At 29.8% G+C, this 24,189-nt stretch overlaps 3 protein-coding genes and 2 non-coding genes across 5 annotated transcripts; 3 read left to right on the forward strand and 2 right to left on the reverse strand.

The window, feature by feature from the left end:
- Window positions 1-4,962: 4,962 nt before the first annotated feature.
- Window positions 4,963-6,005, reverse strand: LOC100810643 (uncharacterized). Its single transcript, XM_003546128.5, has one exon. The coding sequence runs from the start codon at window positions 5,813-5,815 to the stop codon at window positions 5,168-5,170; it is 648 nt and encodes a 215-aa protein (XP_003546176.1). The 5' UTR covers window positions 5,816-6,005; the 3' UTR covers window positions 4,963-5,167.
- Window positions 6,006-14,414: 8,409 nt separating this feature from the next.
- Window positions 14,415-16,840, forward strand: LOC100306167 (uncharacterized). The gene is given in 5 exon segments (NM_001251690.1): window positions 14,415-14,541; window positions 15,487-15,585; window positions 15,871-15,923; window positions 16,161-16,234; window positions 16,582-16,840. Coding segments are annotated over 5 exon segments (330 nt in total). The 5' UTR covers window positions 14,415-14,486; the 3' UTR covers window positions 16,631-16,840.
- A 1,163-nt stretch (window positions 16,841-18,003) lies between these two features.
- Window positions 18,004-21,367, reverse strand: LOC100527395 (uncharacterized). Its single transcript, NM_001248546.2, has 3 exons — window positions 20,915-21,367; window positions 18,766-18,939; window positions 18,004-18,411 (listed from the first exon to the last, which is right to left on the reverse strand). Exons 1-3 carry the CDS (start codon window positions 21,212-21,214, stop codon window positions 18,280-18,282), a joined length of 606 nt encoding a protein of 201 aa, NP_001235475.2. The 5' UTR covers window positions 21,215-21,367; the 3' UTR covers window positions 18,004-18,279.
- Window positions 21,368-22,770: 1,403 nt separating this feature from the next.
- Window positions 22,771-22,875, forward strand: LOC112999663 (small nucleolar RNA snoR109). The gene has a single exon (XR_003264873.1). It is a non-coding gene; the product is annotated as a small nucleolar RNA snoR109 (small nucleolar RNA).
- Window positions 22,876-23,186: 311 nt separating this feature from the next.
- Window positions 23,187-23,278, forward strand: LOC112999677 (small nucleolar RNA SNORD96 family). The gene has a single exon (XR_003264887.1). It is a non-coding gene; the product is annotated as a small nucleolar RNA SNORD96 family (small nucleolar RNA).
- The last annotated feature ends 911 nt before the right edge of the window (window positions 23,279-24,189 follow it).

Consider the following 24,189-nt stretch of genomic DNA (forward strand, 5'->3'; position numbering starts at 1 on the left):
AAATGAGAGATTTATCTTAGGAAATAAAGTAAGAAATTATAATTATTTATTGAAATATTAATAATTGAAATTTTTATAATTATGTAATTTATTCTTTAGTCAATGACTATATCCCTTTAACAGCAGCAAAAAATATGTTAGTAAGGTAAAAGGGTACTTAATTAACCCTTTACATATTTGTTCAAAATTAACCTGCTGTTATCTTAAATAGCCTAAATGATAATATCCTAAGCACTCCTTAAACAAAATATTAATATATTGTAGTCATCATAAAAGAAAACCAACCCCCTACATATTTAACTTATATTCCTATGAACCTATCCCCCATAAACCTGATACCTCGTATAACCGTATCTCATCATTTCCTATACCAATCACAAACCAAAAAGAAAAGTATCATCCCCTAACACCCCCACTCGCCACATGTGATAGGAGAAGAAAAAAATCTACAACACATAGAAAAAGAAAGAAAAAAAAAAGAGCATGAAAAATCTTAAAGAATTTGATCCAAATTGTTTGATGAATGTGTTATTTATATTTTTTTATTAAATAGTCTCATAAAATTCATTAAAATTTATCATAACAAAAAATTCATAAAAAAATTAACTTTTAAATATCACATGATTTATAATAAGTTTGAAAAAAAATTAATTGAATAGCAACTAATTTTATTGTACTCTTAAAAAAAAATCTTAATTGTCTTATAAATTATCACAAAACTTATTTATTTTTATTATTAAAAAAAATTAATTAAATACCACAAAATTTTAAAAAAATTAAATTCTTTAAAATCTTAATCCAATACATCCGTTGATCAATGTTTGACAAGATTTTTGTAATATCAATATGAAAAGAAAATCCAAAATATTTGTGACTAACAACTTATATATTTTAAAAAAATATTTAATTTGACAAGGTCTTCACAATCCCTGTTATGCATTATAGAAGGAGTTCTGGTGGAGGGGTTGCGCATACAATACTTGTCTGCTTACGAAGTTTTTATCGTTCTATGACTTATTTTGATGCGCCATTGAGGTGTTTGATACAGTGTTGTGACATCATGACGCCGCCATAACGGCATTTTGATTTTGTAAGAATGGCCTCCGCCATCCATTAGGCTCTATTTGGTCTCATATAACGGTGTCTGCCATTTGAGATATAGCGCAGGCCATGGCCGATTGTAACATTGTGGCGGTTTACGACCATTAGAAACAACCCAACCCAACCCAAAACATAACTCTTTGTTATTATACACCAAACCCTTCATGTGCATATCCGAATCTCTTCTCACACTCACTCCAACCCTATATGCGAAAAACCTTCCCTCTGTGCAAAGCCATTTTTCCATCTGTATGTCTTAAAATAAAAAGTAATGGCAAGAGTTATATTTTGAAGGTTGATGAGAGAAATTATATATATTAAAAGGTAATTTAAGAATAAAAATTATGTATACCAAAAGAAATAATTATTTTTATTAATATATATATTTTGTCCATCACGCCATCCGTCATATTGACATGACACATAAATGTGCTCACTGTTATCCACCATAAAATAGTATATTGATAACCTTGCTTTGATATAATAATATTGAATGTATCTGACATCAGAAAGATTAGAGATTAAACGGTCTTCTTACTGAATATTAAATCAATAATTAAAAAATAACAAAAATATCAAATTTACAAATAGCCTTTTAGACTTTAATTACCAAAAAAAATCCTTATATTACACGACAAAGACTATATATCATTAAATGAACAAATGAGTTAACCTATGTTATTTGCAACCTAAATAGAAGTAAAAGTATTTATTGGGTGGTTTGATTTGATTTTAAAATTAAAAGTCATCTGGGTTAAAAATAAAATAAAAATACAGTTTGAATTAGTTTGATTCAAACCTTAATCAAATCAAATTAATCTTTTATAATTCTATAAACTCAATTTATATAATTATTATGCAATATTATTTTTAAAAAAAAATTCTATTAAATTTTGTTTAACATATTTTAGTTAAAAATTATTATTTTTACTTCCATTTCACAGTAATATAAAATGATATTACCAAATCTTTTTTAACATAATTTATGTATCACTTATATTTAACATTATTTTTTTTAACATTATTAATACATTCTTTTAAAAATAATTTAATACAAAGAAAAATACGTATCTTAATTATACAACAAAGAAAAATTAATAAATTATTTATTATTAATTACCACAATAAAAAACAATGTAATTACAATATATGATTTATTCGGTTTGTTTTGATTTTTATATAACAAAATCTGAAACAAAATTAAACTGCAAAAAATGTCATTTTTTTAAATTGTTTTGTTGGATTTTGGTTTAAGTGATTTTTTTTTTATCAATTTAATGGTTTACAGATAATTATAAGTAATGTCCTATTTAAAATGGTAATCACTAAATTTTAAGTTTTGTAATAACCAAGCGAAAGAAATCTAAAATAATTTAACACTAACTCCCTTTAGTTTTTATAAAATATTTAAGTTGACAAAACTCTGGTATTGACCAAATACAAAAGAGATTTAAAACGATTACCATTAACAGTCAATTTTCATAATAATTGTCTAAATAAGAATTATATTTAAACCAACTTTTATGTAGGGAGACAACACATAGTTTATTTTATTTTTTAAACTCAAGACAACACAGAGATGACGGAATGTAATTAAATCCTCATTTGTATTAATTGTTTTAACTTCTTAATGTGATATTCTCAGTTATTTCTCTTGGTTTATAATAAACAAGCTAAGTATTTTAATTTCAATAAAGATTAAGACATAATTAAAAAAAGACTACCAGTAATTAATATTATCACTTTTTTAAATCGTAAAATAAATAAATAAAACTTTTAGAAGTGGACGGTTAGAAAGATACTGAACAAATTATATATTACTAACATTTCTCTTACTCAAACACTACTTAAATGTTTTATTTTAAAAATTAATTATTGATTAATCCAATAATCTAGAAATAAGAATGGAATAAAAAAAATACAAAGACATATTATAAATCAATTTCAATTTTAAAGATAATAACTCAAATGAAAATTATAAATACTACTTATTTTTAATTATAATTCTTTCATTTTTAAATGATTTAATTTTGTGTAGTAGGTAAATAAAAGTAAAACATGACCTTGAGCAAAGAAAACTACATCAATAAATGAAAATATGTACCAAAAAACACATCTTAATTTGTCACTACATAATTGTACTTTATTTTAAATATTATTTATAGATTATTACATTTTAGATTTTTATACAATTTAAGAAATTTAATTAAAATAACTTAAGGTATAAAACATTTTATACTATTATTCAATTGTAGATTACAATATAATTAAAATTTTGAAAATTTACAAAAAAATATTTTGAAAATTATATCTAAAATAAATTTTTATTAATTAAAATATAAAAATACTTACACTAACATATATCAAAATTAAACTCAAACTTAAAACTTAAGTTACTTATTAATAAAAGTAATAATATGTTTGGCATACAAGAATAAAAGCCCACTAGAAGGAGAGGAAAATAATCTATAGACATATCTAATGCTAAATGATAGATTGAAAAGGAAAAAGAGAAAAATATGATAACTATTATAATATAATAAAAAATGTCGAAAGGAATAATAGATATTAATAAACTATTATAATATAATAAAAAAATGTCGAAAGGAATAATAGATATTAATAAACTATATGAGATTTAAATTTATATATCATTAAAAAACAAGACAACAACAATGAAAATTTATAAATATAAAATGTTATGAAAATTGTCAATTAATTGAATGAACCCTTAATTTCAATCGAGGTACACGGGGCCAAAATGTCATTCAGATTAAATAAAATATGAATGAAAATGACTAACTTTTGTGGAAGAAAAGATAAAACTCGGACTTTAATTATATTCCAGTTCAATTTTTTTATCATCTAATTGTATATTATTAAATGTTAAACCACTATTTTTATAATTAATTTTTTTTAATGAAATCATGACATGTAGATGGTAAAACATTAAAAATGCTGATAAGTTTTTTCTCTCTCACACCTAAACCAAAATAAAAATATATATTTGGACACCCTGATGCTATTTTAAGAAAATTATACGTATAATAAGTGATATGGAATAAAAAGAGAAATACAGAAAAAAAAATATTGATAAATGATTTAAAAAAATTAGGTGTGCAAACATCATGGTTAAACCAAAAATACTACATGGTGTCCCAAACTATTAATCGCTCTCATTTCACAGGTTTTGTATGAGTGACAAATTATCTCATGAAAATGAGTTCTTAAAAATCTTTTGACAAAACAAAATTTATTACTACAAAAAAGATATCATTTGTAAGAAAAATAAATTTTGAATTATTTTTTGTATAAATGTTTAAAGGCTTGATTTTCCAATTTTCCATGACATTCTCGTGTATTCGGTTGTAAGTTTCCTTAGAAAGAGAGATATCATGAACAAAAGCACCAAAAAGTAGAAAATTTCCTCGAAGACATGAAATGGTCAAATTCTACACATTAAATTGAACAAACAAATATACTAGAATGAGAAAAAACTATCGTATCAAGGAGAGGAAAAAATATAGCAAATTAATCATTCTTGACTGGCAAACGTACCAATTAGCACCTTGTACAAACAAGGCTCCAGTGAAATTCAACACCGAAATTGAACAACAAATATACTAGAGTGAGAAAAAAAAAAACAGTTCTTCCTCCCATAATTAAGCCAAGTTAAGTACCTAAAATATTTGAGGAGTAAATAACTTTTTTCACAACTATTAAAAAAAATTGTTAATAAAAGCTATGAGGCACCACCCACCACTTTGCCATGAATTGAAAAATGAAACAAGAGGATTCATAACTTGATATGTATTATGACTTGATTGAGAGATTATATATAACAAAAAAAAAAACCCTGAATTACAAAACCAAACGGCCATTTCTTTTTAGACATTGCAGGGTAGTAGCAGTGATTAATGTACAAAAAAAAAGGAAAAAAGAAAATAAGAGAGGAGGTGTAAATCTTAAAATCTAAACCTACCTTTCCTCTTCTTTTTTCTCTTCATTATCTAATTTTCTTCTTTCATTATTTTTTCTCTTGGGAATTCATCCATCATTCATTGGCTCACTGTCCCCACGCGCCCCAAATCCTTTCACCAACGAAACTCATGAACCTTCTCACCGACCCTTTCTCTTCAACCACAACCCCTTCACAACTTTCATCGCCACTAATATTAGTGTGAATCTCCACCACCGGTTCCGACTCGGCCGATTCGCGACTCGGCGAACTCGCTAACTCGGAGCGCTTCAACTCGCTCGAATGCGCGTGCTCGTGCGTGTGATTACTACTAGTAGTAGTGCTACTACACCCTTTCTTGTTGTTCCTCTTCTCTTTCTTTCCCTTACCGTTCTTCTTACCCTTGTTGCCCTTTTTCGAAAGCGAATCCTCGTAGGCGTCGATGATCTCGTGTATGAGCTGGTGATTCGGTGACTCGTCCCACCTAACCCAGTAACTCGTGTAGCAGCAGAAGCAACTGCAGCTGAATGAAGGGGAATGTTCGGTTTCCGCGCCGGTTTTCCGCCGCGCGTTGCCGGAGAAGGTGGAGGTGGAGGTGGCGGAGGAGGAGCAGGAGATGAGGTAGGAGAGGACTTCTCTGTCCTCGGGTGAGAGCGCCGCCGCGAGGGTGAGGATGGCCGCCGGGAGGAAGGAGAGTTGGTCGGAGATGAGGGGTGGCGACGGGTGAACCGTCCCTTTATGGTAGAGCTTCTTCATGAGGAGGGAGAAGCTGGTGATAGAAAGAGAGAGAAAGTGTTGTGGTGTGGTGTGGTGCGTTGGTTACTCTTCTCTTTTCTTTTTTCTTATCTAACGCTGAACAGAAAGAGAGAGAAAATGGGAGAGAGCTTTGGACTTTGAAGGGTTGGGACAGTTCATAATCAATTAATGAGGGTCTCCTTTTTCTTTTAAAAAAATTACTATTTTTTTTTTTTGAAAGCATGAGATATTGATATGTTAATTTTAAAAAAATAAAAAATTAAATTTAATCATTCAATATGAAAAATATAATAAATTAATTAGATTGTGTATGCTTGTTATTTATGGCACTTTTTAATTTTTGCTAAATATTGGAGAGGTTGGTGACGTAGATTTTGGGTTAGGGAAATGTTCCACTGCTTTATGTTATGAGTGACATAGTGTAGGCTTGTTATTAGGGCAGTGTTGTGATGGGACCATGTCTCTCATCTGCTTCTGGTTTTGAACCCCTTTGCTTGTAGGGATTTCATATATCTTATTGCAGTGCTGTTACTGTTATCACTTTGTTTAAGGAAAGAAAAGAGAAAAATAACAATCACCAAAACGCGAGTTTGGGTCTTTTTAATTACGCGTTATTTGACTTAATCACATTATTTATGTGTATGGTCCTTTTCTTCAATAAACATTCTCATTTAAAAGAAAATTCATGTACTTTATATTAAACTAATAAAAAATTACAAATCAAAGAAACCAAAAATAAAAAAATTTAAAACTGAACTCATATTTATGTATTTATTTTATTTATAAATTTATAACATTATTTATGATTATATTTTTATCTCTTATATCTTTATAACATTATTAAATATATTTACCAAGTTCTGAATATTTATTTTAAATAGTATATTGTTAAAAAATTATACTATTGCTAATCATATAATGTCTTATAGATGATATATTTGATATTTTAAATTTTTTATTATGTTTATTGTATATTTTATAATTTGTTAAATATTTTTTTCGAAAAAAATAAAAATAAAAAACTAAAAATTAATTCAATTCAAAGTACTTTTAATTAGATTGTATTTAAATTATAAAATTAAATTGATTGAATAATAGATTAAGAAACTTAAAGTTACTGGATTAAATTATTTTTCTTTTCAAAAGTAATTTAACTTGATCCATCAACACTCAAATTTTTAGTTGAGAGGTGTGTCTAGATGTAGTGTGTGATGGTGTCTTAAGCAAGATTATCGTTTGGTTGGTCGTAATATTTTTATTAATTACTTTAATTATTTTTATATTAAATAGTCTAATAACAGTAACTGTGATATTTTTGTTGAAATAAAAAAAATTATCCCAGCAAAACTAAATTTTCTCACGATTTTTTTGTTTGGAAAACTTGGCTAAAAATAGTTCCAAGAATTTTACTAGAATATTATTTTTTTAAAAAAATATATATACTAAAAATATAAATAGTAATTATTTGTATTGTAATTTATAATTATTTTTTTTCTTATTATGTAATAAAGAAAAAAAAATCAAATCATAAACGAATTCTCAAATTCTCAGACTCTCTTCTCCTTCTATTATTTTTTTGGTGATTTCTCTTTCTAAGTTGAGCCATCATAACATCGCCAACAACTGCCGCAAGTACGTCATAGGGTTTTGTTTGGTGGGATTGGTTTGGCCTATATATAAAATCTATGATGGCCTTTTTACTCCCTCACATGAAGTTGTCACTTCTATTATTGTTATTATTATTATATCAATTCTATATCGTTATCTGCATAATGCTTTATCGTGAGCAGACTTGATTTATCTTCTTGATATTTAGTTTTTATAAACACAAAATTTGTATTTCTTTAATTTCAGCTCAATTTAGTCGAAAGTAATATATAATTTTACCATAACTTGTTATTTAGATCGTGAACTTTTAACCTTGCGTGGAGGTGAAACTTGTTCTAGTTCAAACTTTCATTTCAAATTTAAGTCGTTTTTTCTCGTGATTAATATTTTAGTATTAAATTAAAAGATGATTGAGTCAAAGAGATCTAGTTTACCTAAATTATTATAAATTTGTTGATATTATTTACGATGGAATTTTACTGATAAAAAAGTTATTGAAATTTTCATGCCAAACCGATCCAAAATTCACATACACTGTTGGCAACGTTGGGCTTGAAAGTTGAAACTATATATATATTTTTTAATTAAAGGAGAAAAGGGAGCGAGAAAGGTGTGGCTGAGTTTATTTGGATTTGAAATTAATCAAATGAGTGTTATTTTCAAGTATTTTAAAAGTATAGGTTAGTAGGTTACATTAACTTTGGTATACATAAATAGAGTTTCAAATCATTTAGATTAATATAAAATTTTATAAATAAATATATATTATATAATTTTTAAAGGGTTTGCTATGATTTATTGTTTAGTGTAAAAATTAATTTAAAATCATTTTTAAAACAAATTTTAATAAACTTGTTGTAAGAATTTATAAACTTGAATAATAGCGTAAAACTTATTTATATATATGGTTAATATCAGGTCCAGACATTTTTTCTGACGGCAAGAAATAATTTATAATATATTACCACACAAAAAAATATCAGTAGTTATCATAAAATATGTAATGTTATCATAAAAAATCCAAAATAATTATGCTTTTATAAATTATCATTATCTTTTTATGTATTTTCATACTTTAAAAATGTTATATAATTTTTTTAGTGTCAATTCTATCAAAAATTAAAAATATAAAGAAATAAGATTAATATGAATTTATTTTTCCTTTTTTAATTCTTATATTTTCTTACATTCGTTTTAAAACAATTCATCTTATGGGATACTATCTATTTTTCTGAGGCAATTTTTTATTATTATTAAACTTACAAATAAAAATAAAAGAATCTTGCGGGGGCAATTGCCCCCACATCCTATGACCTGCATCCGCCAATGCTTAATATATTAGTTTTAGTTAAATTCAACTTTCAATCTAATGATATATTTTGAAATAAATCATTTAATTAAAATATTCAACAATATTAAAATAGATATATCTTTTACCAATATTTTTTATCCGCATTGAGATTTAAAAACACATTTTTTAAATATGTATTAGATAGACATTAGTAAGTAGTGGTGCATATTTCGGTCAACATTATTTTGTATATTAATCCTGACATAAATATGAAATATATACGATTTTGTTGAAAGCGATTATGATTGTCTGTTGTGAGTCATCAGCACACCAACAAGATGTGTATTTATTTTTTAATATAATTTATGTCAAAGATTAAGATTCAAATTAAATTATTTGGTTAAGAAATATAAATTGTTATTATTTCTAACATTTTAAAAAATGAGACATAAAAAATTGATGAATATATATTTAGAGGAATTAAAAAGATGTTTAATCCTAACTTATATTCATATATTATTATTTTAATACTTGCATGAATTTTCATAAAAAATTTTCTTGAACGAGAGTATTTTAGAGATTTTTCATTATCTTTTATTATTTCAATCTATCATTTGTATTATTTAGTTCTAAATCGAATTTTCATATTTTTAAATTTTTTATATATAATAAAAAATAATATTATATCATAATATAATTTTTTTATTATGAATGTAAAATAAAATATGTTAAAAATATTTGTTTATTATAATAATATAATTTTTAATTATAATATAATTCTTATGTTTAGAAGTATTTACATGTTAAAAAATTAATTATATAAAACAAATATTTACTCTGTGCAAGCACGTACTAAAATATTAATTGTATAAAAAAATTGTACAACGTAAAAAAATGAGGCTACGAAGCAAAACAAAGGGAAATGAATGAGCTAGGTTTCAATTCTTCCTTAAAGCCAAATACTTACTAACTAAGAAAGCTTAACAACCAAAAATATCTTATAAACTTTGACCACGCCACATCTTATTTAATGTAAGACAATATCCGAACATAATACTACAAAAAAGACAACATCCCAGCAAGAAAAACTCCACACTATATTTAAGAGAGGAAATAAAAAAAAATTAAGACATTTGGTTTGTTTTTATATTTTTATTTTATTCAATGTATTTTTTATTGATAATTATGAATTGTTATTTTATTTTTATTTTCAAAATTTCACAAATGAAATAATACAAACCAAGACAGAGTAACTAAGGCGACCATATATGGATGTGCGAAAGAAATATTTTTTTCCTTCCCTTTTAGTTCCTCCTTTTGGGCAAAACAAAATATAACACCTTTTTAAACTCTATTCCATAGTGTTTTACTTTTAAAATGCATCAAACACAAAAATAAAATTTAGGCTTAATTGCATTATTTTACCCTCAAAATTTTACAATGTTGCTAATGTTATATCCCCTTCCATTTCTTTTTTCCATATTTTGTCCAAAACAACACAAATTATGTTCTCAAGTTAAAAAAATGCCACAATGAAGACATTTTGTGGTAGTTGTTTTTCTTCTTTAAACAGCCTTAATTAAAACAATTTTTCATTAATTGTGATTTTTTTACATAGGGGTAAAATTCGTGATATTTCATAAATTAGAGGCAAAATTCACGGAAAAAGTTTTAGGAGCCAAAATTTGAGACATTATTATAAAACTTTTGGGACAAAAAGTACAGTTAAGCTTAAAATTTATGTTCATCTCATTCTAATATGTCAAACCTTGCTGGAATTCGTACTCAAGTTTTGAGCTGCAGATTGCAGAACAAGAGCGCAATGTGTACACCAAACATGAATTTAATATCGTTACTATTTATCTTGTAAGGCTCTAAAGGATTTTTGTATGGTGATGATGATTCAACTAGAACTTTGAGACCGAGGGGGTTATAAATTACTACAACGTGCTTGTTTACTAATCACTAGAATTAAACACCTAACCAACTAGTTTACGAGCTAAAGTGATTTTACAAATCATATATAGTAGTATAGATGAAGTCAAATCAAGCTTGCAAGTTGCAACCAACAAATTGTGGTTTGGAGGGTTCAAGATGGAAAGGAAACACGAGTTTGACAGTTGTTACAATTTATCCAGCTCTGAATTTTTGAGCAGTGATGATTCAAGTAGCACTTTTGGAATAAGAATAATAGGAGAGGGGTGGGGAACATTATTGATTACTACAACGTGCTTGTTCACTACTAGAACTTCAACTCTTAACCAACAAGTTTTATCAATGAGATAGTGACCAAGAGGCTTTGTATGCTTAAAACATGATAGCTATAAGATGCATTTCATCTGTCTTCTTTAAGGATTTCAGATGTTTGCTATTTGTTGGGTACTCCATCTTCATTATCCCAAAAGAATCATCCCTATTTATTGACTTCATATTTGGCGTTTTGCCTAAAGAAAAAATAGCAAGTAGAAGGATTAGGTAGGTAGAGAAAAGCCACTAGCAAGAGAGAGAGGAAAATTGGGTTCATAACGTTAAATCTGATATTGTAAAATTGGGCACACATGTTTTGGATAATTGGTTATAGATAATATTACTTTACACAGAGACAATCATGGCTTAAGATTTTCAATAAAGTCTGTTGTTATATAGATAGTGCTCAAAAGCCAACAGCTTTTTAGTAAAAAAACAGTTTTTGTCAACTCGTTGTCTCAAACCCTAGATAATATGGATTACCCCATAAGTAATATCCAGCTCTGAATTGGTCCCCCCTAGAAAGAAGCAGAAAATGCAGCATAGCTACAGTAGCAACTTGCAAATAAATGAAAAAAGAGGGAAAATCAAATTGGCCAGAATTCCAGAAAGTAAATAGGGCTCAGAAAATAGCATTACTGGCTATTTTGTTATTTACCACTTTTGCATCACAATTTTCTGATGAAGTACATTATGCACCTATTCATCCATCGTCAGATATCAGAAAGTTCCAGGCTTTTCAGTTGCTTACATTTAAGCTATTTTCAGCTCAAAGATTATTGATCCCCTTAATTATGATCCATGATCATCATTGCTTTAAATTTCATAAATTAAATCTTTAGCTTAAAGCAGATTATTCCATTCACCCAAAGCGAAAAAGAGCAGAAGTATAGTGTTTTTGTGAGATATAGGAAAAAGAAAAAACTAATGGTTAGATGTATGAAATGTTTAGCTGAGGTCAAAGAAATTTGTTAAATATTGACAAGAATCGAATGCAAAGATCAATCAGAAGGTTTCCCCATTAGATCTACCATAAATATGCGATGCAAGATACTTATCACTTGTGATTCTCTCCTCACCAACATCTTTCAGCCATTGAGTTAGAATAACTGTCTCTCAAACCATGACTCTAGATATAGTAACTCCTCATTGCTTATAGAGTGGTCAAGATCAGGATAAGGCTGCAATTAAAATACATGCTAGTATCATGATGAAATCAAGGGGTTCTATTGGAGGTTATAGAAAATTAGTATTCAGTTAAGAAGTTAGATAGGAATGTGCTCTATAAATAAGAGCATTCCATTGTATAACTATAATCTTTTATCAACCATTTTACACTGAGTGTTTTCTATGGAACTCCTCTACTATTCTTCGAGTTTTATGATCTTTGGCCTCATCCAATGGGGCATTACTTGCATTTCTTCTCTGAATTCTAATAGGGTCAACGAATGAATTATTGAATTGTTGAAAACTTGAAATCACAGCCACAGCCAAACACCAATTTTTTCAAGGAAGGGGAAATCTTATTGTCCGGCTTCGAACAAGACTGTTCAATCGACCATTCCTTGGGACCACAATATGGATGTCTGCAGTCTGCAGACTTTTATTTACACTAGGTCTATAAATTAAATGGATGAGTTTTTTTTTTTTTTTTGACAGAAAATTAAATGGATGATAAGCATATACCGATTGAATAAAATAGTATTTGGAGACAGAGTATACAAATTAGTATAATGCCTTAATTAAAAACCACATACTCCCCGTTGACTGATATAAAATCACGTATATTGACTGATGTAAAGCACCTATTTGGTTTAAGAAAACATTTCCTGTTTTCACAAAGAATTATAAAAATGTGACATGAATATTTTTGTTTTCACCATTTTATATACGAATATTTGAAAATAAGAAATAAAATGAAAACAAGATGATAACTATTTACGAAAATAGAAAATAGTTAAGTTTGTGCCAGCAGGCAGCAGTTATTTCCTTGTTTATTGTGACATGCACATTGTGAACAACTTTAACATAATTAAAGAGATGAAGAGGTAAGTTACAGTTGCAAGGGAGTGGAGGGGAAGGAACAAAACAAAGCTTGGAGCCATCTACTCCTCACCAATTGATGATGTATTCTTCTCAATTACCACTAAATCCTAAGTCCTAACCCAGCGTCCCAGCCCAACTTTTAAATCATACAACCATGCCCAAAAAACAGAAATATAATATTTTTATTAAAATTTTCGATAAAAATATGCCAGCTAAAACCCCAAAAACTAAACAAGACATATCATTTACAATTTTAATAAAATATTTAAAATGTTAATTTAATTCAGTTTTTAAATGTTTAATTTAATGATCATAAATACATTAATGTAATACAACTAATACTATTTTCATTCATTTATAAATTATATTATCTTTTAGTTTGATTATTGTAAGTTTAAATGATTAATATTTAAATAATATTGATTTCATTTATTTTTTGGCATGCTTAATTAAAAACATCTGTATATAAGTATTTTTTATTTTATACTATTTTTTTTTTATAATTTCGGTCTACAATTGGAAAACAAATTGCAACTGAAAGTACATTAAATAAATCAATAAAATACATTTTATTACATGTATGGATCATAAATAAAAAATATGATTTAAAATTATTTGTGGATATTGTTATCTTTTAATCATTATTTGTTTCTAAATTTTTAAAATGAATAGCCATTAAAGCCATATTAATTTTTAACAAATAAAAGGTATATATTTTATTATCCATATTGATAATAATTGGAAAAAAAATTCTTAATATAATATGAGTAATTACTATTTTAACTTATTGATACACTTTTCTTTTTTTAATCTTATTATTATTATTTTAATAAAAATATATTCAAACAACATCGATTTAATTGAATTCATAAATGATTAGTTATAATGCCTTTCAATTTGTTTACCCACAAGACGTTACACAAGTTAAGTTGTTAGTAGTTTGGACCTTCTAAACATATGATAGTGGTTTCAATTCCTAATTTTGTGAATAGAATAATATTTATAGGGAAGAGAAGTTGTCCTTTAGGGATTAGTATAATTATCTAAGACTTTTAACTTTTCAAAAAAAATATTTTTTTTCTTCTAAATTTGTATAACAAACCGCAACTGAAGTATTAATGTAAATTATAATGATTAGATATTATTTTAAATTATTTATGATTACTGTTAACTTTTAATCTTATCCTTCTAAGTATTTACATTTTTATTTTAAAATTTTCAAGCACGTGATTATACTAGTTTTCCTCCCCAAACCAAAATAGGTCAACGTGAGAAAAGTGTTGACCGAGTTCAAGACACGCGTCGCAAAGTGATTTGACTACGGTTGCGGAGTGGATCTCCTACATCGTAGATGATTACGGTATATAATAATAATATAATAATATTGTATATAAATATGTTGTTTTTCTCTCTTTGCCGCAGTGTTAGAAGCTGAACCCGTTTCGCCTTCGATCAAAGGGAAGAACAAACATTCAATTCATGGCGGCTGCAAAGCTTCAAGCTTTATGGAATCACCCAGCTGGGCCTAAAACCAGTGAGTTGATTTCGTCGAATTTGTTATTTTCTCGCGCTTCTGATTTTCATTGCTGAGTGGTTGATTTTTTTACCTGAACTTTTTTTCTATACATAAATCAGCGGCAGGATTTGGCATAGATTACGAATTTTGATTTATTAATTTGATAAAAGGTCATGTTACTGCTTGATTTACAACCTAAGTTTTTTTTTTAAAAAAAAAAAAACCTAATTTGACATTGGATTGCATCTTGAGAAAAGGGTTTTTTTGTGGTTGAAACGAAACTGTTGGTTAGATATTTGGGAATGTTGGAAACTTGGGCTTCGTCTATTAGTTTAATTTCTGAACATAAGGAGACGGTTGGGTAGATAAAATGAAAATGAGATGGATGACCTACAAAAAATTGAATGTTAATATTTTGTAATCTGGGTAAAGTGGAAGACACCAGCAAACAAACTTGTGCATTCAAATGAGATGCTGCTTTGAAGGGTATGATCATATTCAAATATCACATTTTTTTTAAGTATAATGTTTGCTAGATTTTGTATGAAAAAACTGGAAATGCAGTCCTTGTTTGCAGTAAATTGGAAGTATGATCTTGGTGTTGTATTCTAACTTGATTTAAAGAGTGCAGTGGAACTTGAATTTGTCTTTCTGTAAAGAAAAAATAATGGTAATTAGTTTTGGAGTTGCAGTTGGAAAGTTAACAATTGTTGAATAAAGAGTCCAGTGCAGTCATTTATATACATAGATTTGCTTGTGTGATTGTGTTGTACTTTGTAAACATCACTTGCTCAAAGTACCAATACCAAGTAGATTGTATTTTACAAGTGTACGGCATTAGTTTCCCACTGATTCAAATTGTTCTCTCTTTTTATGTTTTTAGTGACCAATGTTATTATCAAGTGTTAACATTGTCATTGTCGTCCTATATAAATGCATAGATTAACCCATTACTTTATGCAGTTCACTTCTGGGCACCTACCTTTAAGTGGGGCATCAGCATTGCCAACATTGCTGATTTCTCAAAACCACCTGAGAAACTTTCCTATCCTCAGCAAATAGGTATGCATGTACATAAACAACCACATTTACTGTTATCTATCATAGACCAGTCTCCCTTCCTCCCCTCCTCCCCCCCCTCTCTCCCCCTGTCTCTGTCTCTGTCTCTCACGCATGCACCCACATATGCTTTTTCTTATATTTGATCCTTATCTGCATATCTGGGTTCCCTGAAAGGTGTAGACTACACTTAGTATTCAAGTTGCATGCAGTTTTAGGGTATACCATTGTGTATTGGGTTTTGTTTATATCCATACATTGCTGATTACTTTTTTGGTTTTTATGCAGCGGTCACAGCTACTGGAATTATCTGGTCTCGTTACAGCACTGTAATCACCCCAGTAAGTTTGATTTTTTCTAAAGACAGATTTCTTTTAACTGGTCCATTTAGACGTGATTGACATATTTCTTTTAACTAGTTCATTTAGACATGATTATTTATGGACCTCCAAAGAAAGCAAAACTTTGTTATTACCTTCATCACAGTACATGATGTGTACATAATTCTGGTTTGTAGTTGCATAATTCTCTTGTATTGCAAAAGTATGACCTTGTTACAACTATTTTCCATGTTACAGAAAAATTGGAACCTGTTTAGTGTAAACATTGCAATGGCAGGGACAGGCATATACCAACTATCACGCAAATTGCGGTAAGGGATATTTATTTAATTTTGTTTTGGATGATTTCTACTTGATGACCTTGTGTTCTTGGGTTCTAATCACAATCAGATTCTTCCCTCATGTGAGATTAAGTTTGCATACATCTCACTCATCCTATGCCCCAAAATATTGGGTCCATTCATCAAAAAAATCAAATTTTGATATTTTTGCACAAAGTTTAAAGAAGGCAATAGGGAGTGAAGAAAAACAATTGCAATTTTATTTTAAACTCTGCAATGTGATAACCTTAGCTATATTTTGGTACTGTTGCAAAAATTGTTGTTGACACTAGAACCTATTCTCCATGATAGATATATTAACTTGTGTTACTTTCCAGGCATGATTATTCCTCAGAGGCGGAGGTGAAGGCCGTCACAAAAGAATGATGTTAAATTTTTTAAAATCTCGAAAGTTATTGTGTACTTGGATGCAGATGCCCAGGCTGTAATTTCCGTTATATAATTGTATTCTTACTTGGTAGTTCATTTGTACTTTTGCAAGTTTCAAACTGTCAAAAGCATTCTCACTTGTGTGTTTTTTCCATCTGTATTTGATTGGGGTAAAATAAGGGAATCAAGATAAGTGGGCAACTGAATACAACTGGTCCCTAATGGGCGTCTTTGATATTTCTTATTATCATTATAAATCACAGGTCTTAAAGCAATCACACTTGCAGTTCATCTGCCACTTAAAACTGGTTAGCATTCTAATGCACCACGGTATATGTGCTTTTTAGATAGCTTAAATATTGCCTAGATTTCGAATGGCTGAAATTCAATTCCTGTTAAACTTGTAATTTTCTGCTTTTAATTTTAGTTTTTTTGTAAGTATTTTTAAAAAAGAAGTGTTGAATTGATCGTTTTTTGTTTTGTTGCTAAATGATAGTGTTAACGTGACGAATGAAGTCGTTAAGTGTCATCATCAAATGATCAGTACCAAAAATTGTCATCAAATGATATTAAATGTCATGTTATTCATGTCACAGGCTAAAAAGTAAAAAGTGTCATATTATTAGTACAACACCAGTAAGATTGCAACATTTTATACTTAAATTTTTGTAAATACAAAATAAAATATTACAGAGACTAAAAATAAAATAAATTTACAGGATTTAAAAATAAAAAATTAAAAAGTGACATTTGTTGGGATGGAAAAATATTCAAGGCTTGATTTGGTTGAGAAGAAATGGAGTGATAAGGGACAGAAGTTTTTAAAAATCAGTGAATCTAAGTGGGTGATTGGACAAGATTAATAAACATGAATTCAAGTTTCTCTCTCCACGTACGTAGTTTAAAATACACACAGGAGCTATGGAGATTAACTTCTAATTCTCGAGAATCTATTTTGTAGAAACAGAAAACAAACATGCTATCACGCTTCTACACTACTTTAATTCAATTACTTTTTTCTCTATTGACTTTCTTTTCTTTTCTTTCTACTCTACCAAATCAATCCTAAGTGTTACCATTACCATTAAACCACCATCTCCATTAAGTATGGTGGATCTGAGCTAATCTTTGAAATAATCTACCAAAAATGAAAGATGAAATAAACTCAGACCATACATGATGAGGAAACCATGGTAGTAATTGTAATTCAAAAGGCCAAATGATTTAATTCTAGTCACTAGAAAAGCATCAGAAGCACATTTGCATCAGGAATGCTATTTATTTTATTTTGAAAAAGAAAAAAAAAAAACAATTTAGCTCCACACCATTGTAGTTTCAAAGTCCAGAATATCCTATTTCAATAAATATCTGGAAAAAATCTGTCCAATGATTGGGAAAAAGGTACACTATCCGTTCCTCCAATACATATTACATTCAGCCCGGCAAAGAAACTCAACAAAAAAAATCCATATTATAGGCATATTCGTTACAATAATCCAACCTAAAATAACCAGTGGTTGAACATAAAGCCAGGGGAAAATTCCCTCCCATCAACAAGGTATATAGACTGAATCATTTATGTTCTCACTATCTGGAGAATCATGAGACCCCTGTTCATGTTTCAGTACCACTTGAGTTAACTTGCATTACTGGCCATCTCTCGTTTGATTAGTTTTTGAATCAGAATCATGTTCATCATCATGTGATGTCAAGCCCAAACTTAAATCCAAGGTGCTTTCATTCAGATCTTGGCGCACCACCTGATTTTTGTACTGAGACTGAAATATAAAAGACCAAAGTCGCTATTAACATATTAAAAAGAAATGGGATCAAGCCCTTCACTAGTCACTGCTATGGACTTTAAATTTAGTAACAGACACAACAAATTAGAGAGATGTAAATCACTTATTACATGATTGTAATGCCCAATCCATAAATTTTTAAATTGCCTAATTTGAAGCATAAAAAGTGTCCAAAGTTAAAAATGAAAGATCAGAACCTTCATTGTCTGATTTTAACCTTTGTAGAATAGATTGTGGGCTGCAGTTATTACTTTCTAGACGATACTTTAGAAAAATGGAAGAAAACGTGGAAAAACATGAAGTAAACAAAAGAGACATGAAAAGGTTTACCTGACTTTCTTCCATTGGGACATCATTTATGTCAGGTTTTTCATCCAAAGTCTCATTCTTGCGAGTTGCCTCTGCTGCACCTGAATCAACATCAATTGGTTTAGATTCCTCGTCAACCTTCTCAGTACCCTCATTTTCTGCAGCCTCATTTTTTTGCTCCTCTAGTAGAGCAACCTGCATCATCAGACAACCAAGATTACCACACCTTCCCAAACCTAATTACCAATTTGACAGAATAAACCAGTATTGATTTATTATCATCACAAAAAGCATGAATACAGAATTGATTCATAAATGGTGTAAGTGTACCACAGATGACTTCAAGTACACCAAGGATCAAAAGCTCTGGCTAGTCCAGCATAGTTATTACTGTTGAATATCATCAGTTCTGTGACAATTTTTAACAACTCACAAATACAATACTGTGCATTTGAAAGCAAAATAACTGGTGATTCTTGTTCTGAGGATGTGTTCATACTTCATGGGAAACATGACAAACACCAATGAATGTTGCACATACGATTTCCAACATTAGTGCATCCAATGCAACACTATAGTCTACAGCAATACAACACATAATTATGTCCCTCAAAAGACTATAACATCCATTTGGTTTGACATCAAAATTAGTCCAGAAGTGTCTGTTTACTTGGACCAACAACTTGATGTGACTGGTTTGACACCAACAATTTGTTCCCAAACACATGCATATTCAACTAAAAACCATCTACCGACAAGGAAGTTGAATTAGCCCCTGCCCCAAAACAGAAATACAGAAGTTGAAGAGAGAGATTAGGATCTACGCATGCAACAAAATAACAAATGATTGAAAACCAATTTGGCTGTGTGAAGAGTTCTCACAAATGGACCCCCTTTCCATCTCCACCAAAACAATCCTGGTCTCCAACACTTTGGTTATCATTCTATTTTTCTTTTTCTTAGAACTTTAGTTCAGATATTTGAGTGATTGAGTAACTTAACTTTCAGCACTAGAGTTGTTCTTTTCATCCATCACATAAATTGCAGACTTGCCATTATCATAAGTTGTTTCTAATCCCAACCTTGGACCAAACTAACCCCCCTTTTTGATAAGTTTTCTCTTTGATTAATCTTTATTTTATCATCACTCATCAACTCGAGGCTCTAGCTCAAGAGAGAATTACCATACTTCCACACCATCTTGGTGCATTCAAACTACATTGACTTTCATTTCTTAAACAAAGAACTTAGACACTTGGGATGGTAATAGCTAGGTGGGGGATCATCATCTGTGTTTCTTGTTCTTGATTCAAGTTTCTTAAAAGTTTAGACCAAATGATAGATCAAGCAGTACTGCAGAGAGGGTAGTTTCATACTATGACATAAGAATATAACCCAGCTAATTTACACCCCCCCCAATCCCTCGATTTTTTTTTTTTGTAGGAGTTAGAAAACAAATCTGTTCTATCTTAATGTTCAGAAAGTCACCAAAATAAAAAGGCATTTTCATATTTTACAGAGCAATGAGAGAAAATTTGATCTTAACAAATTAAAGATACTAGCATTTCTTATCTTTCTTTCTTTCCTCCATTGTTTATAATCACTGAGAAAAACAGATTCTATGATATATATGTCCAAGAATCAGAAATACCCTGCACTGTCTTGATGAGCTGATTGTAAATTCCAATCAGAATTACACCTTGGAAATTCAAATACTCACAAATACATACACAGGAAGCAACCAACGAACAACAATCTCGATTGAGTATCAATTAGATTCCGCCTCCCAATATCCGAACAAGCAAATCTTAACAGGAAGAAACTACAGTTAACAACCAACAATTTGTAATCCGGTTATTCCTACATTTGCTCTCATTATCTTTTATAGATAAAAATAATTAAGAAAAAATGGATTGACATCAGGACACGACTTTCAACCGTGTTCCAAAACAAAGGGACAAAAAGAAACAAGCAAAACCGAATAAGACACAAATTATCATGACATTGTAATAACTACAAGCAAACCCATTTATACAAATGCAAAAAAAAAAAAAAAAAACATATCACACGTGTCACCAACTATACAAGTGAAATTTCCATCCCATATATTTTAAATTTAATGAGTTTTCAGTAAAACCCTAAACTAATAAAAGGAGCAGAAGAATAATACCGGAACATATTTGAATTTTCTTCGAGGCGGTTCCGCGGGTGGCTCCGGCGGCGCGTCCTTGGCATTACCGTTAGCGTTGGCGTTGTTGGTGGTGTTCTGGCTTTGGGTGAGAGGGGTCCACTTGTAGAGGAGAAGATGAGAGGCATTGGAAGCGTGGTTATTGGCGTTGGAATTAGAGGAAGCAGAAGAGGGGGACACGTGGATCCATTTCTTCTTCCACTTCCGCACCGGTCCAGTGAACACCGTGGCCGGTCCGTACCGGGTCGAGGACCGCCCCAGCCGGGCCCCAACTCCCTCCATCTAGCACAGATCTCCCAACTTCCCGCTTCCGATCTGCCTCCGCTAACACTAACACACACACACACACGTTTTTTTTTTTATAAAAAAAAAGTTTTATTTTACGATAATATTTTGGAATTCTCTCCCTCTACAAAACCCTTTCCTTTCCTACACATTCTCTAAAGACAAACAGAGCCTTTCTTTTTATCCCCTGGCTTCCGTCTATGGGTGAAAGATCCAGTGCGTCACTTTTTTTGTGGTGGTGTTTACGCAGTGGCCAATCGAGACCGTTCATAATGTGCAATGTGTCACTGTGTAGTGTGTATGATGGAAATGAACCGTGTCGGATCTCATACGCTTTTGTTAAAATAGAATTTTATAACTTTATTTTTTCAACCACCACCATAATTAAGTCTTTGATTTGAAACTTAATGACACTTAAAGCTAAGTGTATTTAATCAAGTCTTTCTTCATAAACTCAAGGTCAACTCAAATTCATTCATTGGATACATGTATAACTATCAGTAAGTTAAAATTTAGATATTAAGTTCATTTGTTTAAATTTATTTATTAAAAAAATGTTTTTTTTTTATAAAAAAACTAGTGTGTTTATTTAAACTATTTTTACTTTAAAAAATAGTTTTGTGCTTTTAAGAAACAAATTTTATATTTTTCTTAAAAAATCATTTAAAAAAGACAACTATATTAGAAGTATATTTTATATTTTAAACAAACGGACGCATAACCTTTAGATTCATATACTGTGTGACTTACTGGCAAAAAGAGTCCACCATAAAAGTGGTGGGAACAAATTTATCATTTCCTATGAATGATAGTAAATGATTGTTTTTAGTTCTTCCTATTCATAGAAATAGCAGTGCTACTTCTCATCATTATCTCCAAGTGATAAAGTGAAAAGATGAATACATACAAATACAAATGACACTCCAACTTTTAAGTCAAGCTGTCTTCCAATAGAAAGGCAATAAAGGAGGAGATTATGTAGTAAAGTCTGAATGAGTTTGGTAAGCTATCATTGTTTACTAGGATCCAAACTTTGTTCTCTCCCTAATGGCTTTCGTGAGATGTCTTTACACCATTAACACCTTGAGTCACATAATAAAATATTACCATTTAAAATATCATATTTTATCCAAAATTAAAAATCCCAATTTTTTCTATTCAATTTGAGTCTTTTAAATCACATCAAGTTTTGAACTTCATCATTTTTCCTTAATAAAAATGGTGTCCTCTTCTTTTTGTTTATGTTCTTTCCACCGGAATTCTATTACCTTGGTAAACTGTTTTTGCAATTCCAGAAGCAGGCAAAGCTTGAATTTCATTTGGAATATTTTATTTGTTTATTTAAATTTCCAATTCACCATCCTTCCTCTTCACAATTTTTTTTCAAGCATAATACTATCCCAGTGCTTAACTCTTGTTTGTGTTTTGATAATTATTCCAATTGAAAATGTTGGGTTATTTATTAGATTTAGATGTTGTGTTGGTGGGGCTACATTTACCAAGGGAAGGGTTGGAGCATAAAAGCTGTACCCTTGATCTTGAATGTGCCATAGTGGCTGTAGCTATATCAATTCCATTGCAGAAGCTAACTGGCCCGTTGTTGTGATATCCTTTTGGGGTCTCTGTCAACAAATCTGCTTACCGAGCTTCTCACATTCACTCTCTTCCTCTTAAAAGTTCATTTTTCTTACCCTTTTGGGTTTGTGCTGAGAAGGGGAGAAGAGGAAAGTAAGCCTAAGATTTCGCTTTTTTTGAAGACCCTTCTAAACACTTGCAAATTACAATGGTCACTTTCCAGGCAATCTGCTTTTGATATTTCAGCAGCTTGCGTCTATGGGTGCCTACATACATATTGCATACACTCTTTATTTTTTTCTTTGCCTTTGCTAAAATTTGAAATTCCTATATGTGAATTTATCTGCTTCCAACTGTCTTTACTTGTCTATCCAAATTACAGTGTAGCTACCACCTGCCGATGATGATAATAGTCACCAAAACCATCTTTCAGGACTGAATGGCATTGTCATGCCTTGCTGTTATTATTCTGCGATTCTGAGGCCGTGGCTATATAAGTTTAATTTTATTTTCGTTCTCCCTCATGTATTTTTATTAGTTTCAATTAATCACTTTGTTTTCACTCTTGTATTAATTAGACTTGCTAAATAATCTTAAGGCTTGCAGATTTCTAGTGACTTGATATTATGCTTATAGATATTTGCTATGAATATTATAGTACTGCCCGGACAGAAGGAGCCTTGGAAATTGGATTGTAAAGAAAGGGAAGATATTAATTTTTAAAATAAACAAAAAATATGTTAAATTTATTTTAATTTGTCAGCCCTCTTCTAAAATCATGCTCATACTTGCCCTGGTCCTTTTTATAATAAATAGATTTTAGTGTAAAATACTCGGCAGTGTTCTAAAACAGCAGGTCTCTGAGCTCTGTAGTATGAAAGGACTAATTGCCTGATTGTATTTGTATCTGAAAATGTAACTTCGTTCGTCCGCAACGAATTTTTCCTGCTTGAAATACTGCATGCAAAATTGAGTTTTTGCCGATGAAGACAACTTCTCTGTTTCCCTCAATGAGCCAATACAAACAATCCCTCAAAGAGCGATACTGAATTGGTGGTTAGCCTATAGTTCCTTGGATCTCTAAAGTAGAAAATTAAGGGGGTGTTTGGTTTGATTGTTTTCTGTTTTTATTTTCACTAGAAATAAAAAATGGTGATGAAAATGTATTTGGTTGGATTTCTGTTTTCAGTAAAAATATTTTTTCGAACGAACCAAAAATTGAAAACAATAAAATCTCATTTTGAGTTGAAACTAGAGACTCATTTTGGATAAAATGAAAACGCGATAACAAAAAATATGATTTTAAACAAATTTAAAAATATGATTTATTTGATGCTTGTACATTAGTGATCTTACATGTAAAACAGCTTTTTCCGAGGCTTGTGGCTCTCTTTCTA

This window comes from Glycine max, chromosome 15 (genome assembly GCF_000004515.6).
Source record: "Glycine max cultivar Williams 82 chromosome 15, Glycine_max_v4.0, whole genome shotgun sequence".
Lineage (NCBI taxonomy): Eukaryota > Viridiplantae > Streptophyta > Magnoliopsida > Fabales > Fabaceae > Glycine > Glycine max.

Bases quoted from the DNA above. Each gene is read 5' to 3' on its own strand.
- LOC100810643 (XM_003546128.5), bottom strand. From the start codon at position 5,815: ATGAAGAAGCTCTACCATAAAGGGACGGTTCACCCGTCGCCACCCCTC.
- LOC100527395 (NM_001248546.2), bottom strand. From the start codon at position 21,214: ATGGAGGGAGTTGGGGCCCGGCTGGGGCGGTCCTCGACCCGGTACGGA. The intron at 18,940-20,914 runs GTATTATTCTTC...CTGATGATGCAG, and splicing joins GAAAATTCAAATATGTTCCG to GTTGCTCTACTAGAGGAGCA. The intron at 18,412-18,765 runs GTAAACCTTTTC...TTTATATTTCAG, and splicing joins TCCCAATGGAAGAAAGTCAG to TCTCAGTACAAAAATCAGGT.